General features: G+C 41.6%; 1 protein-coding gene across 8 annotated transcripts in view; it reads right to left on the bottom strand.

Moving 5' to 3' along the window:
* CRB2 (crumbs cell polarity complex component 2) overlaps positions 1 to 24,172 on the bottom strand; it is a 78,012-nt gene that overhangs the window by 36,279 nt on the left and 17,561 nt on the right. For 6 of the 8 annotated variants that reach the window (XM_037400399.1, XM_037400400.1, XM_037400401.1 and 3 more), the window contains exon 1: positions 7,899 to 8,163. The exons of the other annotated variants lie outside the window; for them this stretch is intronic. In XM_037400399.1, the coding sequence (XP_037256296.1) occupies positions 7,899 to 7,971 (73 nt within the window). In that variant the 5' untranslated portion in view covers positions 7,972 to 8,163. Of the gene's footprint in view, positions 1 to 7,898; positions 8,164 to 24,172 lie in introns of those variants that run through there. 8 annotated transcript variants of the gene reach the window in all.

The raw sequence follows: 24,172 nt of genomic DNA, 5'->3' as shown, positions 1-24,172 counted from the left end.
GGAAGCCTATATTAATACTGTAATATTTCCCAAGGACAAAACCTATGTATGCCTAACCCTAATATTCATTCAGTGGCAGTACTAAACTTCTGGCTAAATTCCACAGATGAGACACTGTTACGGAGTGACGTCAGAAAGGGGGATTTCAGCAGTGAGAAGTGAGTACAACACTTGTGACATCACCAGGAAGTTAAGCACAAAGTCTGCAAGAATTCAGTGTACTATATGGGTATCAAAGACTTAGACTACCACCTAGCTTGAGAAAGAACACAACACATACGACATTTCCAGCTCTGGTTTTGTTATTTTCATCCATCAGTCCTAGGACATACAATAATTCCTCTCACTTTTGGAACAGATTATTATGTGAATAGCATATCTATACCCACCAAATGGTAATATGCATAATGAATAAATTAGCCAAGCATAATGAATAAATTAGCTTTTCCTTCTGCACAATATACCAACCATGAAAACATGTTATTTAGACTATTTCGTTTCATGAAAATGGTGAAAATTGGGGCAAAGAAATAACTGAATGATGAGAGTTTATAGTTTTCCACAAAAGTAGTTGTTGCTGGATTAAACAATGACATTCAGGATTTTTCCTTTACCTTTCACAAGAACATGAATCAGTGATGTTTAAAAGAACATAAATATATTTGTCATACCATCCTGCAACCCTACTCTGAAATGAAACTGGAGAAGACTACAGTTTCTTTGAAGAATACGTTCCAGGCACTTAAGGGTGGATTAGGAGGAACTTCAAAGGCTAGCAGAGTCACATATAAAACATTCATCGAGCTCTGTCAGGACAGGTCTGGTTTTACACTTTAAAAGGTAGCTGACATACATTTTCCCTAAAAGATGAGGTTTGTGACCTTTTGTATCACTCTAAGGCAAACAAGCTGCATTACCAGGCTTTGTTTTAATAATTGGCTTCAATAATTTTATAGTTTATACCTTTACTAATTGATCTTGTCAAAGGACACTTGCAACAGCGAGTTTTCCAACCACAAAAAGAGAAATGAGAAATTAATGAGATGCTGGGCAATCCGAGATGCCCTTGTTAGCAGTTCACTGTCTCTCTCCCAGAAAGTCCTGAGGAATTCAGTAAACTGGGACAAGATGCTGCCACACTGCACTGGCAGAGGAGGTTGTGGGAACTGATAAGAGATGGTGCGGGAGGAGGAAGGTCTCAAAGAGCTGTAGCAAGGTTTTCTGTCCTTTTCTTTAAAATCAAACCAACCCCCTCAACTTTGTTCTCCATAATCTCACACATTGTGAAATCCAGTGCTAATGTCCCTCACAACATGAGTTGGATTGAATTTCTTTCACGGCCTCCCCTCTCCGCCCTGACATTAAGTTAGTACTGCTGGCAGGTTTTATTAGACACCAATTATGAGTTGCTAAGACACACACAGGACAAGGAGCTTCAGTCATTGTATTACTTCACTGCCCGTGAGATGCTGCTTTAGCATTACTTACTCACTGGCTTCTATTTTTTGGTTTTGCTTTCCATAAGTTTGTTTTTCAAAGTCTTGGGAAAGTATGATAAAGAATGGATGCCCTCAAGCTGCGGATACACCTGACCTCAAGGAAGAGCTCAGTGCTTCACTGATAACTACCTTAAAGGTACTCTTAAGGGTCATTAAAATTCCAACAGGGAAGCAGCAGCATTGGAGTTATCAGGCCAGAGATTACCTTGTTTCCTTCATACAAAGGACAATTTGGACAATTTTTTTTAAATTGTATTTAATGTGATATTCAAATGGATTGATGTAATCTCTACAAACACAAAAAAATGTAAAGCAGAGTTTAACAGTACTTACTGAAAATACCCACCTCTGAGTACCTGCTCATGTATGTGCACTGCACTCAGAGTACATTTTCATCTTTTCACTGTCTCCTATGTACAATCTCTCAACAAAATGCTCAGAATCACAGACACAACTGCCAGAAGAGTCAAGATGCCACGATATTATTTCCTGACCTAGCAAAACCTTAATGTGAGCTTGGCCAAGCCAGTTCCACTTCATGTATCATTTTGCCCAACTTAAACAATAGCTACACATGGTTCACAAATGTCCTGTAAAATGAAATTAATATAAAGTATTAAAGGCTTTGAACAGAAGTATTACTGAACTAAATAGTTGGATCCTTCCGGTCTCTACAACACGGAGGTGCTTTATTTCAGCACGTAACATAAATACTACAACTGCCTAGCAAAGGGAAAGACAAATAAAAGAGTGTATTTTGCTTATGGATTCCCACTGGTAATATGAAATATATTTTCCCAGGTTCTAGATTCTGAAAACTTGCCCAATTTCACACATTCCAGCTGTGGCTTTGATCATTCCTAGATGCCTGAATAATCTTAGGAAGCAAGAGAATACCTAGCAGGACAAGGTAGGCTCTAAAGTGGTATATGATATTAGATTGGGCATTTTACCTAGACTAATTTTGGCAAAATTAATGATAAAATAAATTGCATCTTTCTTGTCTTGGGGTCAGTCAGAAGTGGGGCTTCCTGAGAAAAGGATTAAAATAAGTCTGTACGTGTCTAACTTTTCTCATCCCTTCAGCTTCTCTCCCTGAAAATCAACACAATTCACATTACCCACAGTCCAGTTTAAAAAAAAAGACAGAAAACCAGAGGATGTAAAATGCTGGACTGAAGCTGCAATGCTTTTAAGGGGCACTCAGCCTACACATATGCCCAACAGTGTTTCCCCATGACATGAACCAAGCAGAGTAAAGGGGTGTGCACTCTTCTCCTGAAGAACATATTACTGTGAAGGATTCCCAAACAGAGGAGTAAAGAGTTTACACACTGCATCTCCTAGAGTAGCACTTTTGTTTTCTGTTAAACAAGTTGCAATGGACAGGACTCTAGCATATCTTCCTCTTGTTGTAGTGAGATACTTTGGGGAAAAGACTGCTTCATGTTTGCGAGTATTTATTTAAGTTTCCAAAACTATGACTCAGACATGATATATTAAGTACCTTTTGTGCACAGATTTGTTATTGAGTTCCTTGACTTCCATGCTATTTCAAATCTTGCTCTCTATGCTTATCATCTTTTACAAAAAGGCCCTGCAGGCTTGTGGAGAAAGAGGCTTCCTTCAGGTGTATTTCACCTGCCCTACACACTCAACTGGAAAAAAAAAAAAAAAGACAATTCACAACCAAGAAGTGAGAACAGCAGGCTTCCCAGCAGCAGCCTCCAACTGCACTCAATAATAATTGAGGTAGAGCAATCTTCAAGTGCCTAAACCGTGAATGCTCAGTACCTCAGCCTGATGCAATGTTTAGCAGGCAGGCTGGGCTCCTGCTGATCACCCCAGCACATTTCCCACTAGAGAAAGATACCAAGGCCAAGAGTGGAAAGGGAACCCCTCCACCTCAAGTATCAAAGTAACACAACTACTAAATAAACTCTGAATAAAGGAATGGAAAGAGTTATGTCTCCATGACAACAGGAAGGCATGTGCTTATATTAGTAAATCCCTGCTGACCTCTGCTGATCTTCCCCTGTCCTGGTCAGTGTAAAGGATTAGTGGAAGGGTACACACCATGGCCTGTTCCCGGGATCCGTGCACCAGGAATGAAGACTGGACAGGCCTGAAAAGGGGCTTTCATGCTGTTCACCTCTCTCCTCCCCACCCTTGCTAACTTTGGAAGGATAGCGTATCTGCTGTGGGAGGTAATGGCAGAATAAAATCAAATCCTTCTCTAGGAAGTACCTTCAGTGTACTCATTCAGGGAGCGTACAAGGCCTTTTTAGGTGGCTTTACAAGCCCCATTTCCTTTTTAACACAGAGATTAAACCCTTTCTTCCCAGACCTGAGGGAAGCACCTGCTCCTAGTAATACCAGAATCAGATAATAAAGTAATAAGATCAGAAAAAAAAGGCCCTGAAATTCTCTGAGACTACTGACAAGCTCATGATATGCTAATAATTGGCACTGATTTTTCACCTAGCCTAAGATGCTCCATGACCTGTACTTGTTCCATTTAACATGGTAACGGGCAACTTTTGACAGTGGCTTTAACAGTGGGCTTTTCTATTCAACATCAGAAAATTTCAAATCAGAAAATGCATGCACAGGAAACCTTCCAAAATACCACTGTTTGATCACAACTGCTAAGCCCCCAAGCTGCAGCAGCTTACTTACCACCTTCACCAGCCATCAGGAAAAGCTCTGTTCAAGGTAACTTGCTCCTCCCACCTACCAGCTGCTCCCTCTCCTCCCAACCACTTCCCATCAGCTTTTGTTTGAACTTCCTGGTCTCATGCTCAGGTGATGTCACCATTAGGATCAGGTATATTCAATTCCCCTCAAGATCCTGCTGCTCAGAGTCAAGTTGTTCTTCTCCATTCTTTATAAAAGGGAGAAATGATACTTCAGTGAAAATGCAGGCTGAATCTACACATCATCATCACCACCTCAGGTTATCAGCTTATCAGATCTGACAATCTCTGTGAAGCAAGACAAAGCATTATGACAAAAATAGATCCTCAAAATAAAGATTAGATAGTCAAAAAGCAATGTTGGCAATCAGCAGACAGCACTTCTAAGACAATACTGAATAAATGGCCCAGCAAGATGGCAGGGATCCTGGCAATGCCTGTAGCATCTTTAAGAAGAGACATTTTAAAAAGAGCTTTACTATTCACAGCTTTGACATATCTTGCAGAGTTTTGGTAGATTAAACACACAAGCCCAACATCTTAGCCAACTACCAGTTTGGATACTAATTTAAAAACCTCTAGTGAAGTCCCTGCACACAGTTGAGATTGCAGTTTTTCCTATCCAACATTTTAGACAGATACTGTGCATTCACCTCTTCCCAGCCTATTTCTGACATTGTTTGCCATTATTACTGGAGACCAGCAAGTTCCAGACCACAACATTTGCATGCTAGGTTTTTGGTGTGACAGAGCTTTTCCATGCTAGAGATATGTACACAGCCCACTAGTGTAAAATATTTATAAAGGGCGAGATCACTAGACTTTCACTAAGCCAGGCATAAAATGAAGCTCAGTTTCCCCTTGTGAAATATGCAGAATATTTACCCCCTCAAAGAGGCAAAATGCAGATTCCTGGCTTTCTCCCATCCAGCTTGCCCAGTGAATTGCTGAAAGGTGCCAAATGGTGGGCAACAATCCATAGGGCTGAGCAGTGCCAATATTATGGCCAGAAGTGTTAACAGCGTTAATCAGAAACACCACTTCAGGGAATTAAACTTAACACAGAACAAGTAGCCAGCTAGCTTGTTTTCATTATTTGTTCACTGTTTTAATGCAGATTTGAAGATGTAACTCCTATTACCATGCTTCTAGAACTTGGAGAGACAGGAGCTATAAATCTGTGATATACAGATTTTATGATAGTACTGCATATATTGCCACAGTAACTCTTTGATCTTCTGTGCTTATGACACCCCAGTATTTTCCCTGAGCTGACCTTCATGGTTTACACATTCTCTGATCTCTCAGCCATTTCCACAGATCAAACACTGAGGCAGGGGTTTCCTGTGTATTCAGTTAACTAGATTGAGTCACAAGATTTAGTTTCCAATTCTTATTTAAATATACTGACAATCAACAAAACAGCTGAAAAGATTGTATTTCTTTGTTTCCAGCTTTGAAGCAAGTGAGATTTAAATTGTCTGTATGTCCAAGCTAATCTCAAGAGCATACATCAGAGCAGATAGCAAACTGCCAGAAAAAAGGTTTGTCTGCACATGTTCTCTCTCAATAGGCGTCCAAAGCATTTTCCAGGCCGAAGGTATGTGAATTACTGTGCTCATGGTTGGCCAGAGTTGTGGGAACAGAAATAAGTAGACACTCATTCCATCCTCCAGAACCTCCTTTAGAACACAACAAACTAAGCTGAGAGCTAGTCTGCCCATTACACAGACAGCAGCAGTAAAACTGGAATCACATGCAGTGTCTGTATGACTGCCCCTCTGGAGCTTATTTTAAGAAATCGGAGATAGTGTGGATCTGGCTGCAGAATGGTCTCAAAAGTTCTGAACAAATACCTTAGCCACTCTGTGCTTCAATGACAGTTAGACTCAGTCAATTATAAATAAATTAAGAAAAAAACTGTTATATGCATCACAAGGGCAAGAAAAGGCGTTTCCTTATGGCTTTAAAATTCTGCGAGTGCTATATAAATACCACCGTTCACTGCAGTTAAAATCTGGCAGAATTTCCTTTGCAAAATAGGAGCAGGTGGAAAGACTATGGAAATCACTGCTTCCCTTGAGCTTTGCTGGCTATATCAAGAGGTGTAATCCACCTGCACTCCAAAAGAAAACAACGTTCTCAGTAAAACACTGTTCCAGAAAAGAGCTTTACCCGAGAGTGAAAAGCTATCAGTCCCATGGTCAAACAGCACAAATCCTCAGAAACATGCCAGCCCTCTGCCAGCCACATACTGAGCAATACTGTATATGCAATGGGCCTTCCTTCTGCACAACACAAAGCCACCATAATTGCTTCACACTCCAAACCAGTAGCCATGGTTACTAGATACAAAAGACAGTCCTGCTGCTTCCCTGTGGCCAGAGGAATTCCAGGCACTTGGAGCGAATGCACCAGACAAAGAAGCTGGTACAAGGAAGAGAAAAAAACAACAACCAAATCAGACAAAAATCAAAACATATTTTGGCTTTTGTATTCATTGTCCTAGATGCTCAGAGCAAAGAAAATTTAAGGAGGCTTCAGAGGGGAAAAAATACTGTTGGGGAATCAAAAGAAGGGCTGAAAACTTTCTCCAACTCTCAGAAAGTACATAAACATCATCCACTAATGTGAGAAAATGCCAAACACAGTGTACAGCAAATATTAGCAGAGAAAAGGCACTTTGACTGTATTTTCTGCATGTTCTCCGTGTTTTACCTCCACTTCTTCAATGTCATTGATCATTCCTGTCCCAGCTCAGTGGAAACCAAACAGGACTTTTATATACAGATACTGGCCTGGCAGTGCCAAGGAGAGGATATGGAGGCCGGTTCAATCCCAATCATACTTTCCAGTAAAAGGCTGGACATGTTCCTGCCATGATCTTATAATCCCTAGATGACTAAAACAGACGTTTAGGCTCAGCAGCCATCCATTCCAGATAAAACAGAGAAATAAGTTTTTCAGGGAGCATAGGAAATTGTATACAAGGGTGACTTTTGGAGGCCAAAGTCATGTGAACTTGAAGTATCCAGTATACTCAAGTATATTCTTTGGCTATAAAATAAGTTTTCAGTGTGGAAAAAACAAAACAAAACCAAAACAAAATTAAAAACCCCATCAGTGTGATACACTCTTTTGTTATCTCATCACTTCTTGCGCTTTCAATATGGATCTGCTTTCTTCAAAATTTCTAAGTGAGATTCTCACGTGCTGCCTCCTTCCTCCACATTTTGTACCAGAGGTATCTGGCACTTCAATGTATTAGTATACACCCCCTAGGTACACTCCTCTTCTGCCTAGATGTATTTGTAAAGCGTATAGAATGGAAATAAAGTTTGGTGTTTCTTCTATGGGCACAATCATAACATTCAGAACTTTTCAATGGAGAAAATGGTTACTGTAATAGCTGAATACTTAATTACATGAACGTGCACACACTTTTAGCTCTTGTGAATAAATGCCTACATGCACGTGCACAGGGAGAAAACCAGAAGGAGACAAGAAATAAATAGAAAGAAAACCGTATCTAGAATGAAATGCCTGTTTACCTTTCAGACAAGAAGTGTTCAGGCTTCAAATCTAATTGTGAGGGTGACATTTTGTTCAGTTACCTTTGCAATACAAGGGCAGGTCACAGAACTGATCCAAAGTTACTGCATAGTAGCTGGGTAAGAATCAGGCACAGAAGACAAAAACTTACCCCAAAATAAGAGGAAAAGTGGCAGCAGGAGAGCAGCATTGTACGCCCTGGAGGTAGTTTTCTTTAATTCCATGACAAGTCTAAGAGTGGCTGTTCTAAAAACCTCTGGGGAGAAACAGTAGTTGGAAACTAGCAAATACCAGCTCTCCCCACATCACGGACTTTGGAGAATTCTCTCTACTACAGGCACCCGCTCCATGCTCTGCCGAATTGGGGACTAGCACTGACACGGTGGACAGAGTCCCCGTCCACTCCCGAATGCTGCACTCATGTTCCCGGAGCAAAGGGAAAACTCTGCCTGGATCGCACGGACTGAACCGCGGCGAGCAGGGCAGGGCAGGGCAGGGCAGGGCACGGCACGGCAGCGGGAGGCTCACGGGTCCGCCCCGACAAACGCGGGGCTGTCAAAGGCAGCAAACCATCGAGGAACTGGGAGATTCACAGCACAAGGCAAAAGGCAGAGAGGGCCACGGGGGGGGCGGGGGTGGGGGGTGGGGGGGTTGCTTTCTGGTTTTTTAACTCCCCCCATACGATGAAGAAAACAAACCTGGTGTCTCCTCCATAGCTGTGGCAGGAGCTCAGAACTGGCTTGGAGACTGAGGAGGCTGGGGCTGGGGGGCATTTCTAGCACCAAGGCTTCTGTACCAGCTCATATTTACAAATTCCAGGCAAGGATCAATCACTATTTTCTGATAGAGGCTGCTTTGTTCAAGATAAAATAAGACAGGAGACAAAACCACACTGTTAATCCCGAAGAGCAGAGTTAGTCCACATTAGTCTTCAGTGCTCCCTCATACATCATGAGATATGTGAGCCCAAAAGACATATGAACCCACAAAATGTATGTGAACTCCTCTTCCAAAGAACAGTTAGAGATCAGCAGGAGAAGTATCTGCATAACACAAGAACCAAATCACATCACCACCTTTAGATGCACCTGTTTAGTTTTAGAAGTGGAAAAAATTACCAGTGTCCATTGTTTTATGACAGTAACTGGAAAAAGACAGAGCCCACACACAGTTGTGACCTACTAAGTACCTCTAAATCCACATCACAATTGGATTAAATTAACCGTAATGAGAATTACGTACATTGGCTCACCCTTCCACTGACAACTAAAAATAGAAGGCAGGTAAGGTACCATACACACTCCTAGTTTGAACAAATGCAAGATACAAGGAATAGGTGCAGACAGACCTAGGCTGCACATGATGAAAACAGCAGCAATCCTACAATGAGTAATTTATATTATCTCAGTGTCATTGCAGAGCACACAGAGGCTGATGGGCCATGTGCAGGGAAATGGGATATTTACTGCATTGTTTTTACCTTCAGTACAGAAAGCAAAACAGTCACCGCATGAGTGTTTTCACCACCAAAGCACTGCAATTCAGGAACAAATGGTTCATCTCACTATCCTGCCTTGGAATGCTCCAAAGATGATATATCATGTGTTATCAACCTTATCTGGACCACCCTGCCCCCACTTTCATCTCTGGTGTCTTCAGTCTGTTTTCTCAAGATCAGCCTCAGTATTAGTTTCTTGCCAGCTACCACGACCATCTGGAACTCATTTCTCTCTAGACTCTCATTCTGCTGCCAGGGGATGTAACCAAATGCTAACATGCAGAATCTTTCTGCTCAGATTTTTTTTGCCTCACCTGCATGAATTACCCTCCTAACAACGCACCTTTTCCAAATGAAAGCAAATATGTATTAATCCATTGCACAATTAACACTGCAAGAAATTGCCATTCTTCCCTGTCTGAATACAGCCACTTCTGTAAGTCAACTAGTGTGATACTTCACAACACTTGGGAAATAAAACTATCCATAGTAATTTATGGCTCATACATCTACCTGAAGGACATGCTCAGCTTTCATAAAACAGATTTAGTGTAACAAATCCCCACATACAAAACCGTGGAGATCCTCCCACAGAGGCTTAGGTCTGGTGCAGCTCTGCTGCTACTGCTTTGCTGCATGGCCTGTGGCATCCCATACCCCTGACAGAGCCATTAACTATGTAAAACTTGGTACACACTAGCTAGACTCAGACAAGAGCAAAACAGCTGAGGCTGAACAATTAAAAAGCTCCAGAGAGGAACACAGGAACATTCTTGGTGTCTCTGAGTACATTTGAGACAATGTCTCAGGAAGTAGCTTCTTGTGCTAGTGATGGAGTTGTACTCTGGAGTCTTCATTTGGTCTTTCTGTCAAGTTAATGTTGACAGGTTCAAACTCAACTGCTAATGTGGGCAATAACATCAATAATACTACATATGCAGGAATGCTAAGAAGGGTACCTTCAAAACGGTACCATTTCATGCATTTGTCATAACAGAGTTTGGACTTGAGGAACTGGGAAATGGCAGCAGAATATGGTTCTCAGTGAAAACCTACCACAGACAGAGGTGAGATTCTCATGCCTGCACTGCTGCCAGGACACAGTGAGTTCTAGGGTTGGAGCAGGTTACAAGGGATGATCCTCTTGAAAAAAAGCGTTCATATGTTCTCTATGACTACTGTTAACTGCAAGCCTATCCATGTGGTCTGCTAGGACTTCAGGCTCATTTAGTGTCACTCTAAACCCAAGCTAACAAAGCCTGCACAGGTCAAGACATCCGACTTCCTTATAATAACCAAAATACCTTAATCCAGTGTCTACCTGTGAGGATATTAGAATTTATTTTTTTCCAACATTCATGCTTGCAATGTTAATGAGATTTTACCAGCATAAATGGCAGACCTTTTCTGTGCTGGACCCTTGGGCACACAAAAGCCAATGTGGGTATTAACCAGCTTAGTCCAATTAAAGGACCCCAATGCAACTCTGTTAAGGCCCTGATTTGTTAGGCTTGACTACATTTACAAAGAAGGAGCACAACTGGGTGGATTTGTTATCTAAAGCATAAGCTCCAAGTCCTTAGTCATCCTTGCTAAAGCCTTCCCCAAACTGGTCATGGTTTGTGCTACCTCCACATCACTGCTGTCCAACGTCAGTATAATCTGCTCTTTAACATAGTATTAAAACTAGAGCCAAAGGACACAGCTGCTTTCGTCTCTGTAACACTCATTACAAGAGACTTAAGGACAGCAGAACAGCAAGGCTTCTATTCTCAGCCAATAGGCAGGAAACTTTGCAAGCCGGAAATGCATGCCATGAAAATGGGGCAGCAGTAGGCAAGCTGGATTAAGAGAAAAGGGAGAGAGTAGGTCTGGAGTACTCAGCAGAACCTTTCTGTCTTCTTGTTCTACATTCTTTTGTATACTTTTCACAAAACAATCTTATAATTTTTCTACAAACAGTTCAGAAAGAATTGCGCAAAGTACCTAAGCAAAACAGCCTGCACTTTCCAGTCAAAGAACAATGTACGCTTGCATGAGTTTCGCAATCTTTCTTCACACAGGGCTTAAAATAATCTAATACTACAGATTGGATACTAGAGCTCAGACATATGATATAACAGCCAGTATCACAGACAGAAACTGGTAAGAATAAAGGCATTCCTATCTCCTGTCATATAGGCATGATGAGGCTCTCCTCCGAGGCAGCCACACCTTCCCTCCTTACAGTTGTGGAACCTCACCTCTGAACACAAATCTACTTTTCTGAATTGAACAATGCAAGTTAATAGCATCAAAATCTTCTGATTTCTTCCCCAGCTTCATCCTCTGAAGGTTATTAGGCACAACGATAAACGAAGGAGCCCATAGTAACACAGTGGCTGCAGACAAGTCAAGCTAGTAAAGAAACAAACTTCCAGTTCCACTGAAAATCAGCTTACAAAAAAATGACTGCTTCAGTATGCTCTTCTGCTCCCAATCACTGCTGAAAAGTGCCAGGTATATTTTTTTAAAGTTCAGGTTTTGGAATTTCAAGCCCACAGACTCACAGGCCAATTCTGTAAACTGAAAAGTTCAAACACAGTTTGGTGATGTAATGCTCGAGGGTTCCCCAGGGTCCAATCTCTAACTTCAGATTGGCTCTTGCCTGTAATAACTAAAGTTATTGCCCTTAACATTCATCATCACCACTTTTCTATCTGGCCACTAGATGCTTCCACCTGGCCACTAGATGTCCCTTCTGCACCATACAAATTGAGCAAAGGCCACTGATGAAAACAGGAGCGTTAAAAAATTCATGTATTGTCAGTGCTGCCAAACCAATGCAACTAGACACACCCTGAGATGCTGTAGGACCATGTCACGCAGCACACTGAACACTGTGACATACTGCAACAGCCACACGTCAGGAGAGCCAAGGAAGAGTTTTGTCTGCACATTCAAAAATTTAAAGTTGCTATTAAAACCCGGCAAAAACCACACAAAAAATTCCAGGCTCAAGACATCTTAATTGCAGTTTTTAGACACAATACATTTAGTTTCCTATCATTGCTAATCAGAACTGCTGGCAAGTAAATCATGCTGCCTGATAAACTATGGAGTATTGAGCATATGACACTGGTCAGTCCTAGGTAGTGGCAATTAAACAATTGGCTTGATGAGAAATGGAAGCAAGCTTGCTATTTCTTGCTATGTAATAACTCGACAAGGCAATGTAATGGATGGTCAGAATTTGACCCAGTCTCTCTTCCCTGGAGCACAACAATCAATTTCAGATACAACTATAGTGTTGTGGAGGAGGCTTGGCAGTCCAGCAGGACAAAAGCAGAATGAACACTTACTTAAGAGAATTTCACAGGAAATATCTGTGTGGATTAAGAGTGACTGTGGAACACGGATCTCATACACGCAGGTTTTGGGTTTAACTTGCCATACGTGCACCCTGCAAGCCTGGCCAGCCGGCGCCATCCTGTGGCAACAGACTCGCGCTCCTGGGACCACCGGCACCCGGGCGCACATGCCCGACTTGTGTCAATCACAGCTACAAAAAGCGACCAAAACCTCGGTGAAAGCCTGCCCTAACTGAGAGCTGGGACACCACCGAGTCTTCTTAAAAGAATACCACCTCTACAGAGATGACGTGCGGAATTAGACTCTATAACTCGAAAGTTATAAAGTGGGTATGTTTATTGCGCGCAGATGCACGGGGGATCGCTCCTCCACAAGCGTGCATACCCAAAGTGACGAACCATCTCACATTTATACAATGAAACAAATGAATATTCAATTAACGCCTATACATATTCGTTACCTAAACCCCGCTTCGTATGTTAATTAGCTTATCAGTCCGTTTTTGGAATGTGGTGGTCTTGCAGGTTTGTAGGTGATTCATGTTCTTGTGACCATCCGATCTTCTTCAGGTGTTTCATGTCCTTGTGACCATCCAATCTTCTCCAGCAAAGAGACTTAGCACTCCCTCCCTCTAGATAGCATTTGGATGTCTCTCATCTTTTTCTCATTCTCTTTTAAATAGCCCCTTTGTTAGAGAAAGAAGGGCAGGCATCTCCCCGTCTCCCCTTTGTTAGAGGAAGAGGGGCAGGCTCTCCTCAAAACTGTAGTTGTCTCCTCAGAGCTGTGTGCCTATGTGACCAGACACCGCACCCATGACTAGTCACCATACCCACATTCCTTGAGCAGACACGTACAATCACAATCGATGTCCATTATCCCCATTTCACACTATTTCTCCATATCAGAGAAATGACATCTTAAGCAGAACTTTTTCTTATCTGTGTCATCAGCCTTTTCGTGGGAGACCCCCGTATTTGTCTGCAGACTGCGGGAGGTCTAGGGTCAGAATGTGAGGGGACAAAACGAGGACAGCCTTGTCTGAAGTCTGAAATCACCTACTGTGCCTTGCAATGTTGGCTGCTTGCGCAGAGATCTTCATTACATGCCTCATCCCAAAAAAAAGAGCAAGCTCTAAGAACCATGACAACGATATCCAATACATGCATAGTAGCCATAGCTTCCTCTCCAGCATACATAAGCCCATTCACAACATACGTAGACGAGGCTGTAGTAAAGATAGGGCCATACTTCTGCCAACTTATCTCTAAAGGGAGTTACAGAAGTCAGGCTCTAACCACGTAAGTACCCTTTGATCTAAACGAGACCCCGCTGGAGTGCTGCAGGTCAACTTTAAGCCCCTTTGATCCTCTTCCACCGCTTACAGCTGCCTCGGTGGAGGTGAATCCTTTCCAAGGGGCCTCTTCTGGCAGACGGGAAGATGAGAATGTTGATCAGCCAACAGAAAGCTGCTAACAGCGTAGAAAAGGTCTCAGGCAAGATTTTCTGCAGTAAAATGTTACAGCAGGAAGAAACGTCTCCAATACATTGCCTGGGTCTAACAGTGTTTTGGAGTTGTGTTGACTGTTGAGAGGCCTTTTTGCTGCTGGTTTTGTCAAAATGATCCAACCTGCTTGTAACTACCACTTGCTCTTCACTGCGGCTACTCCTGCTCCCAGGCAGCCCCTCACGCCGCCGGAGGGCAGTGCTGGGCAGTTTGCTGATCTACCAGCCTGAAAAAAAAAAAAAAAAAAAAAGTTTTGAAAGGCAACCGTCTGAATTAGCATATGTTTGTTGCAAATGTCTGCATTGCTGGCAACCCTGGAGTCATGCTGGTGCCTAGGGCGCTTAGCAGGCTTCAGGGGAAAAGCTAAATGCTCAGCCAGAACCAAAGGAACCCACAGTCAGAGCCAAAGGAAGGGAGCTATGCCCTGCAGCTGAGCCCGGGTGAAAGGAACCTTGTAATGCAAAAGTTTGCACTCTGAAGGCCAAAGGCGGGGGTGTGGGAAAGGGGAATTCTGGAAAAGCCCCCAGCTGGACCTGAAAAGCAAACACATCTGCACCGTTTAAGCTGTGTGTTCTGAAGCAGAGTCTAGCCTCAAAATCCTGTATATGACATCTACCTCTGCCATGAAAATGACAGTTTTGAATACTGCATAAAATCAGCAAGCTCTGCCTCATTTTCCTTCCAGATGCAATCTCTTTAATCTCTCACAGACTTCATGCAGTCTGCTCTGTAATGAGGCCTCTGGGAAAAACTGGACATTCTTACCACAGTAGGTGGCAGGACATAAAATGGATGCAGACCACGGATGTGCCAAACGTTGAGGAAGGAGTAATTTTCTCCAAGAAGCCAAAGATGTGGGGCTCACTTTTGTGCATTAGCACCTTAAATGAACACTCCATTCAAGAAATACTCCTATTACCTCCAAACAAAATCCAGGAAACTAAACAGACACATTTGTCAGCAGGAAGGCAAAGGACAACTGTACAGAAACAGCTATATATTCAATTTCCATACTCACAAACTGGGGATGTTACCACCCAGCTACTTTCAGTATCTCAGGCTGGCAGGTTCCTGACTTTCTGGGCCATGTTTCACACCGGTATTAGCATAACCACTGACTATGACACAGAGCAGCAAACATACCCAAAGTTAACTTCGGTTCTAAGAGTATCTCACAGACTGAAGCTGCCACATGAGTCAATTGTTTCTTCTTCACAGATGCCCCAGAATAATGGCCTTACCTACACTGGGTGTGCAAAAGTTGCTGCATCTGGTATCGCTTGGATAAGAGGGTCTGGCAGCCTTGCAGGGATTACTGCAGCACACACCACCATGGGGGGAGACATTTCATTTTGCTGAGATGTTAAATCCTGGTGTTTCCATAGCCATCCATTTGTCAGATTGCTTTATGCAATTACATATGCTTTACATAATTGTTAACAGCATTCAATCTTGTTCTCATGGTCTTCAAATGGTGGTTCATCCCAATGTCAATAACACTGAATTTGTTTCATAATTAGGACTTGAATAATTAAATTGTCACCACACTGGCAACAATTCTTCCAGCCCTGTTCTGTATGCATAGGCCTCTCTTTAAGAAAAGAAAATATCATCAGTCAGCAAATTTAACTTAATAAGCATATATACTTATACTCCTGGCTGTTTCCTCCTGGCATAGAAAGGTTTTGATGATGACCAACTACATTACTACTTCTGCAGCATTAATGTCAGATCAAAACAATCTAAGCTGAGAGACAATCCCAGATTTAGTTAATGCTCTCATTCTCTTATTAGTACTGCTGCATTACTGTAAACTAAAATCAAGGACTAGGGACCTATACAACTGCATGTTACGGCAATACGCCTTCCGTGCCAACTGGACAGCTCAACATCAGTTATGACAAATACAACAGGTGAATTGTACCAATATGCTAGACATTTTCCCAACTTCAGAACAGCAAAGGTTTATGAGTGATCTATTACAGGTCTTAAGGTATCAGCAATCTCAAATGAAAATTTATTTCAAAGACATCTTAATTCTATGACCCTTGCAGGCTTAAATTAGGCATAATCCCTCATGTTTGCATCTGGAAAATATCCTCACCTGCTTTTAACTGCATAACTGTACCAGAAACAAGGGTAGGCAGAGGTTTTAGGGCTTCAGCATTTCTCTCTGCCCTGAGGGAAGCTCTAGGTTGTTCCACTTCTCTTACGGAGCATGGTTTATGCACGTTTTCTACTTCATGTTTTGCAGCAGGCAAACTAAGCTCCTGCTGAGCTTCTGCAGAAGGCAGAGTATTGATCTGCAACACAAGTGTCTGAATCTTTAGCTCTGCTAGCTGGTGTGCTGAATGTGCACGGGAGTTCATCAATATATCTGAAACAAAATCTACTTGATGGTGTCTGGAAAAAAGAAAATGAAGCTTTTATAGTATGCTGAATTAAAACACACTCTATAATCTTAATTTATAACCAAGAAGTCCAACTATGATATGTTCAACTTTCATATACACAATACATTGCATTGTGCAAGGTCAACCTGGCTTTCTTGCTACTACAATGGCCAAAAGAAGATGTGATACCCAAGTCTGGCTGTGCATTACTGAAAGCGGGAATGGCATAGCTCTAGGTGTTTGGCACTTTATTATATGGAGCATTTTTAAGCTGAAGGGCTCTGCTGTTCATGCTGGAATTCAAGAGCAATCAGTCCTGTGTGCCAAAGGCCTCAGGTGCGGGAAGGGCAAGCAGCAGCAGCAAAGTCTGAAGCAGAAGAGTCCATATTCACATAAGCACTCAAAAGCTTGCAGTAGAAAGTGACCTTAGCAGATTGAAGCAAACATATGGGGAACCATTTTAAACTTTTCAAACCTACTTCCAAACACCACCATAGAAGTACAGCACTGTTAGCTCTCAGTAAAAGCACAATGGTAGCTTCATCTGTTTACAATTGTTTCCATAAAAGCAGCGCAATAAGCACCAAAGCACCTCTCTCTGATGAAAGACATATAAGATTTCTTATGAGGTTGTATACAAAATATTCAAGTGGATGGGTCCAGAAAGTTCCCAAGAACTATGCGAAGAAACATGGAAAGAATTTTAATACTTTAAATCAGATGACTAATGCCAATCCAGCCTTGCCATTCACCAATTATACATGTAATTTCTGGAAAGTAACATGATAATGGACAGCTTATTTGAACATTATCCATTTTGTCCCTGAGAAACTCCATTGCAACTAAGTCAACCCTAGATATACCCCCATAAGAAGCAGCATCTTGTATCTTTAAAGAAGTTTTCCAATCTGTCAGCATCATTTATTACGCCTGAATGCTTTATGAGACAGAAGGCACAAACCTGGCAATTTAATTCCAATTTGCTTTGGGAATGACTGCATATTCCAATCTAGCTATACTATCTGGGCACACGATGAATCTTTCTGCTTCCAACTCAGCTTTAGGTCCTCCTCTTTTTATTACAGGACATGACTTCAGAAAAATTTCTTCTTCTGTATCTGTGACCAGAAGGCAAGCTGAAGTGAGCTCCCTACAGTAGTAGAACAGTTGCAGGAATTTAATTTTACTCAATGGTGTATGAATTGCTTTCCGGATCTTTAGCTTTGCTAACCTGTTCAGTGAGTCACAGATACTTCATGAGGGCCTATCACTGCTTTAAAAAAAAATAAAAAAATCTCTGGCTGAAAATTTAAATTTCATTTGATCCTAAATCCTTTTTAATGCATGGCTCTGAACCAAGGGACTTAGCGTATTTCTGCTAGTCTGACTTCCCAGAAGGTCAGCAGGGCAACCACTCTGGAGAAAATGGAATCCAAGAAGCAAGGTGAAAATCCCTTTAGATCTGTGTGCTCTGAGAAAATGACAAACCACTGTCACTTGTACTATATGAGACTAAATGAAAATTTCTTCGATTCCAATTCTACCTCCCTGTAAAGCTTGTTAAAACACAGGTTCCCTTTGCTTCTGCATTTCCTTTGATTCAAGCCAGACAATGCAACATGGAGATTAATCACTACCCAGCACTCAATATTTCTGAGATTTCACAACTTCATTTCACTTAGAAAGGTAAAACATCAACTTGCAATACTGTCAACTGTATGGGGATTTATGTTATAGCATTTCCCCTTATAACTTGGGGAATCATACAGCCATTTCCCCTTGAGTGAGCTAATGATCACTTTGAATTTTTCTTTGTTCATCAGAGTTAACCCTAAGTAGCCTTCAAGAGCACACACTACATGCAACTGATCCAGCACTTCTTATTACAGCAACCAGCTTTCAGGAGTACATGGATGAGAAAACAAAAGCAACCAAAATGCATGGGAGAACATCAACATGTTGGTTTTCTACCTTGAAACAGTTTCTTCCCATTCAGTAAGAGGTTATGTCCTTCAGACATGATTTTAAAATAGTGAATCCACTCCTGGCTATTAACTTCAACACTGATATATACCTAAGTCCAATTTCCTTGTTTATCTCCTCTCAGTAACTTAACCCTATGGGCAATTTCTGTTAAAATCATAAAGCTGACACTTTGTATTGCTACCACCAAATAGTCACTGAAGTTAACACTGAAGTCAAAGCCACAGTTTATCCTCTTTCCATGACTTTAAAGCTCATAATCCTCCATTAAATTAGCCAGTAAGGACATTGATTCGCTGATTCAGCCCAGCAGAGGACCTCACCTCTTGTCTTTTTCTACTGCTTTACAAAAATGGTACTTCAATTACAAGCACATCCTTGTGGGCTGATGGAATCTCCCTGTTAGGTCAGAACAGGTCCCTACAATTTAGGAACCAAATAACTTATTTGGGCAGTAACATACAGGAATTGCCATGGCAGCAACAGACACAATGCTTCCCAATTCATTTATCCATCTTCAGCTGAAACTGAGCTTCCAGGGGTGAAATAAGGTCAAAACAAAGCAAAGAGCAAAACAGAATCTGTCCGACAATAAGCCAGGTGTCAGGCATCCGATCCACAGAGCCTGACCAAGGACAAAACGGTCATTCTCTGTTAGCTGTGGTGGGATGTTGGGAATTTTGAGCAGATGTTAATAGGATGAATACATACTAGTCGTACAGCCTCAGAATGATAATGCCTCTGAACACCAAAAGCATATCGATCTCCTGAAGTGCATAGTCAGAACATCTAATGGCTCTAGAGAGAAAAGGGAAATACTCAAAAGGCAGGTGGGGGAGAAAAAGAAAAAGATGCGTTAGACTGGAGAGTTTTATCAGTTAAAAAAGCCTTGGGGCAGACAGGGAATGTTAAAATGCTACTGCGCAAACAGACACCTACTGAGGGATGCTAAGAATGCACACTGTGCATAGGAATGGAAGAATGAATTTACTGAATTTGTATGATTATAAGAGGTCTTACACCAGTTCTTCTAGGTACAATAATAGAACCAAGAAGAACCTAAAGAGGAAAACAAATCCTTATTGCACTGTCCTGGTGGGTCAAAACTGTGGGAAAAGAAAAGCTAATACCAGTGATGCAGAGAATGCAGATGCTGTTCAAAAGAAATTCAAAGGGAAATTCTTTCTATTTTAATGACCTCAGCTGTTATTAGTAATGCAGAGCAGGGCTTTGTTTTAAAAGCAAATTTCATTTCTAACCTGCAGTGTCTTTTTCAAGCATGAGACATTTGAAAGCTTCTTTTTAAACAAGGGCTGTGTAACTGGGAAATTCAATTCATTCTCTTTGCTTTGATATCTGTTTTGTTCAGCACTGTACACACCATCAAAAGCAAAATATTATCTTCCACTTTGCACCAGAGGGCCAGGTGGTCCAACGGCATACGCTCTCCACTCCGTTGTACTGATCCACTGTTTTCACCATCTCACAAAGCATGTAGCTCTTTGAAGGAGGATGAGACTCCAGGACAACAGGACTACAAATTATCAGCTTGTTCACAGGTGTTTTTCTTTTTTATGGCTACAAATCAGACTAAGCTACACTTACAGAAAGACCCTTGTAAAGTTCACTCTCAGCAGTGCCACCATAGGAGCATACCATAATTCTATGACCTCTGGTCAATAGTATTATATATCCACTGAACCACTAAGGACATTAAGCAAACACATTGAAGAGATGAGAAAAGATTCCAGTTGTCCTGAGCTTCCCACTCTCTGACCACAAAACCGCACTCTCGTATCAAATGGGGAATGAAACTCCAGGGACATTTTAATCCTACACCCCTGCTCTAATTAATAATCCTACTTTATCAATATTTGATGGAGCTGTTACTGTGTCTCCTCTGACCATTACACTTTTCATATAATGCTCTGAATTATGCTCCTCTATAGCAATGTAATAGCAATGTACTACTTTCAAGGTAACACATACAGAAAATATGGCACCTCCTTTCCTAATGCTGTGCCTTTTTGCAAGACCCTGCGTCAGGACTAGCCTACCAGATCAGCAGCTATGGCACATGCAGCTGAGTAACAACTTATGCAAAACTTACATTGACTCGGCCCTAAATATTTATTGGCTTTTCCTCTTTGTGGCCCAATATACCACCATCATATGGAAAAGAAAATATATTCATATCCTGAAAAACAACCCAAAACATAGATAATGTTGAGCAAAACAGAGAACAGTCATTGTGTATACTGGCATAGAGGGACCACAGTTAATAAGGCACAAAATCAATTACGACAAGAAAAAAAATTTTTTGCAAACTAAAGTGTTGAGGATGATGATGTAGCATACTCTGTGCTAAAAATAACAGAAATGCCTGTCCCTCACCACAAAACCTTCATTCACGTCACACAAACTCACTTGGAAGAGCACGTGATTAGGCATGCTGTTGTGGTTGCATTTCCACAGGGTTAAGAGGTTACTGCTGCTACCCAATTACTCACCAGCACAGTTCCACAAGAGAGTACTTCCCCTCTGCTTCGCATGCATAACTGCAAATGCAATAACTCCCAAAGCAGATGTTGTTAACGTGATCAAGAATATTAACTTAGCAATTGCAAGTGCTTAAACTAATGTGAATTGCTTAGGTAAAAAGCAGCTCAAGAACAATTACATGCAGCTACATGAAAAGGGAAACATTCTACATTCCGCATCACTCTTTAAAGATCCTCTTTGGAAAACTGAGTACTTACTCAAAATTCTCCACCAGTGCACAACCGTTAAGATTAGTCCCTGCTGCTGAAGAACTGAGACACAGGGAAAGGTGGTACAAATTCATGGACATAGAAAAGGCATTTTCTATACATTCTATACAGTCTCCCAGTTTCTGCATACTGTACCTCCCATGTGCAAGGGCTCCTCTTTAAAACAAACATAAAAAGTAGAAGTAAAACAAACATTTAAGAGAAAAATAACCTGCTGACAGAAAAGAAGCAGTCAGCCTGTGCATTTTCTCAGTGCTAGCCAGCTTGTTTCTCTACAGGACAACTGTTCCCAAAGCAGCCGTAGAAACTGAAATACAGCAAGACATTGGGAGGCTTACACTTTCTTGTCACATCACACATTTTACCAGTTCCAGGCTTTTACTGCATTAGACAGCACTGGTGTCATAACCTGCAAGTATCCGTTCATAGAGAAATACAATGAAGGAGCAGAGAAGCAGATTAATTCATCCCAGTTCAAAGGCTGGGACATAGTGGCTTCCCTGCCTGAAAGGCAATACCACGACAATTACTATTTACAGGGAGGGGACAAAAAAAAAAAAAAAAAAAAAGGGGGTGGGGGTGGGGGGTAGAAGTACTTAAAAGTCATCCCAACCTTTAGTCACTACAGATTAATCATAGAAGCATGGCACTCTTCTTCCTTAGCTCCCTAATGGTGTCTCACTAGTGAGGGGGAAAAAGGAAAGAAAGAAGTGGGGATGAAGGAAAACCAAACCAGTCAAAAGCAGGTTTGGGACTCCATGTAGTTAGATGTGTAAATTATCTATTTGTGTGTGTCTGCAAGGAGGCCATGCCAGTTCTTCCATTCAGAGTATACAAACCTGTAATTTCAGCACCTAGAAGTGAGGCTCCAAAGTTTCAAGCCCAGACATGATTTCTTGTGCTTCTGTTCTGCACGGAGCCCAGTGGAGACAAAATTTCTGTTGAGAGCAATGGGAAGGTTTGGAGCACACAGAAATCACGCCCAAGGGGGTTTTGCAGCTTTAGCTTGTGGAACATAAAGCAGAGATATTAACATGGCAAGATTAAAAGGAGAGTAACAAAGAAGTTTTGAGGTATTCATGGGACAACAGGTAGCAGTCAAAGTGCCAAAAAAAGCCAGACAGATTGCTAGTTACTATGCCTTCTACACTTACCATCTGACTCAAAGCCCAGCAAAGTAATTAAAGATAGCTAGCAATTACAGTAGGCTGCGGTTTAGGCATACTGAGAGCATGCTGCTATGAAGCTCAGTCCTTCCATATTTCCACAGATTGTGACAACTGTGAGATTGCCGAAGGTCAGAAAAACTATGGAGGGAAGGTGGAAGTCCTGAGTAACATCTGTGCAATGAGTTAGAAACACTAGATGATGCAAGCTTTGAGGGAACTTTTATGTCATCTATTCTGTCTTTAGAGAGAAGAAAACATGTGGTTGCTTTTTATTTTTTCACAGCAACGATACAAGCACAGAACAGCAAACAGATGGAGGTGTCATAAGCAAAGTGTGAAAAAGAAAAAAAAGACTAAAGTGAGAGTCCCTGTGCTAGAGATGATCACGCTGTGAAATCCTGTTTGTAATGACCTGTCAGAAAAATGCCTCAATTACTACAGGTTGGGATAAGCATAGGTACTTAACCTTGGAGACAGAGGGTCCCCAAGGATGGACTGGTTATCCACACCATAAAGCAAAGCAGGTCATAGACCTGGGCACGCCCAGGACTGCATGCAGTACAACAGCAAACTGATGGCTTGGTGTTGTAGTCAACCCTGGCATGACAGTGTTTACAGGAGTATTCATGCAAATTCTGAGTAGTGGAGCTCCTGAGAGGTGTCCAGTGACAAAGTAATGCTTTTGGTTGGTTGGCTCTACCCACAAGTAGAGAGAAAGGAAAAAAAAAAAAAATGTGGAAAGTACAGAAGAGAAAACATCCCGCAAGTGGAAGGAACTAAATGTTACGAACATATAATGGAAAAGGCTTAACATGGACTATTAAAGACTACGTAACTCCATCAAAAACCATGGCAGCAAGGTTTATCTGAGCAGTGTGGATTTTGAGGAACACACTGTTTTACCCATAAATAGAAGGTTTGGAGATGTTAGAATTTACAGTCTTTTTGCCAGAAGGTCCTTTATTAAAATTGCTGTATATGGTACCTTGTTCAACTAAAGAAGAGGCTCTTTCTGAAAGGATGTTAGTTTTCAATTCTGTTCTTGAAGGATGCTGCAGATATTGATTTGTACCTCATGCTCAACATAAGTTCTGTTTTCTTCACAGTTCTGGTGCTCAGAGCAGAGAGAGGCAGCATATTCCTGAATACTTTTCTGGGTCTCTAAACAGATCTTTTTTTAACACAATTTTCTCTGAACAGAGCTTCCCAGTACTTCTTCATCCCATAACCCAGCAGCCATAAACCAAAGTATTTGGCAATATTGAATTGCTCAAAGAAATCTGAGACTTCTGCTCATAGGTCTCCCTCAGGGCCCTGAGTGGGTTGCAATAGCAGACAGTTGCTCTAAATAGCTCATATCCAAACACTATGCTTGATGATGATTAAATATATAAAATGTTACACATCCAGTGTTTGAAACAAAAAAGCCCAGAGCACCTAAGAAATGCTTTCCACACAGAGCACATTATAGCACTGGAAGTACTGGAAATCCTATCATGTGGTCCAGTCACAAACTATTGCTCTAAAGAAAAGAAAATCAGAACAGCAAGGAACAGTGAGAAAGTTCGAGATGTAAGACTGATTTTTTTCCGTTTTATTCCATGTGTAAGCCAGTCTTTGTTGCAGACTGGTGCAAGAAAACAGATGTAACACACACCCATTTGCTACACAGCTACACTTCCTAGGAAGTGCACTAGTCTAGGCAATTCAAGGCAGAGGGTTTTTTATTCTTACTGTGAGATCTGTATGCTTCAAA

The sequence above is a fragment of the Falco rusticolus genome, chromosome 9 (assembly GCF_015220075.1).
Source record: "Falco rusticolus isolate bFalRus1 chromosome 9, bFalRus1.pri, whole genome shotgun sequence".
NCBI classification, from domain to species: domain Eukaryota; kingdom Metazoa; phylum Chordata; class Aves; order Falconiformes; family Falconidae; genus Falco; species Falco rusticolus.
Note: the sequence above shows the minus strand (reverse complement) of the source record. Positions and strands in the feature narration are given on the sequence as shown.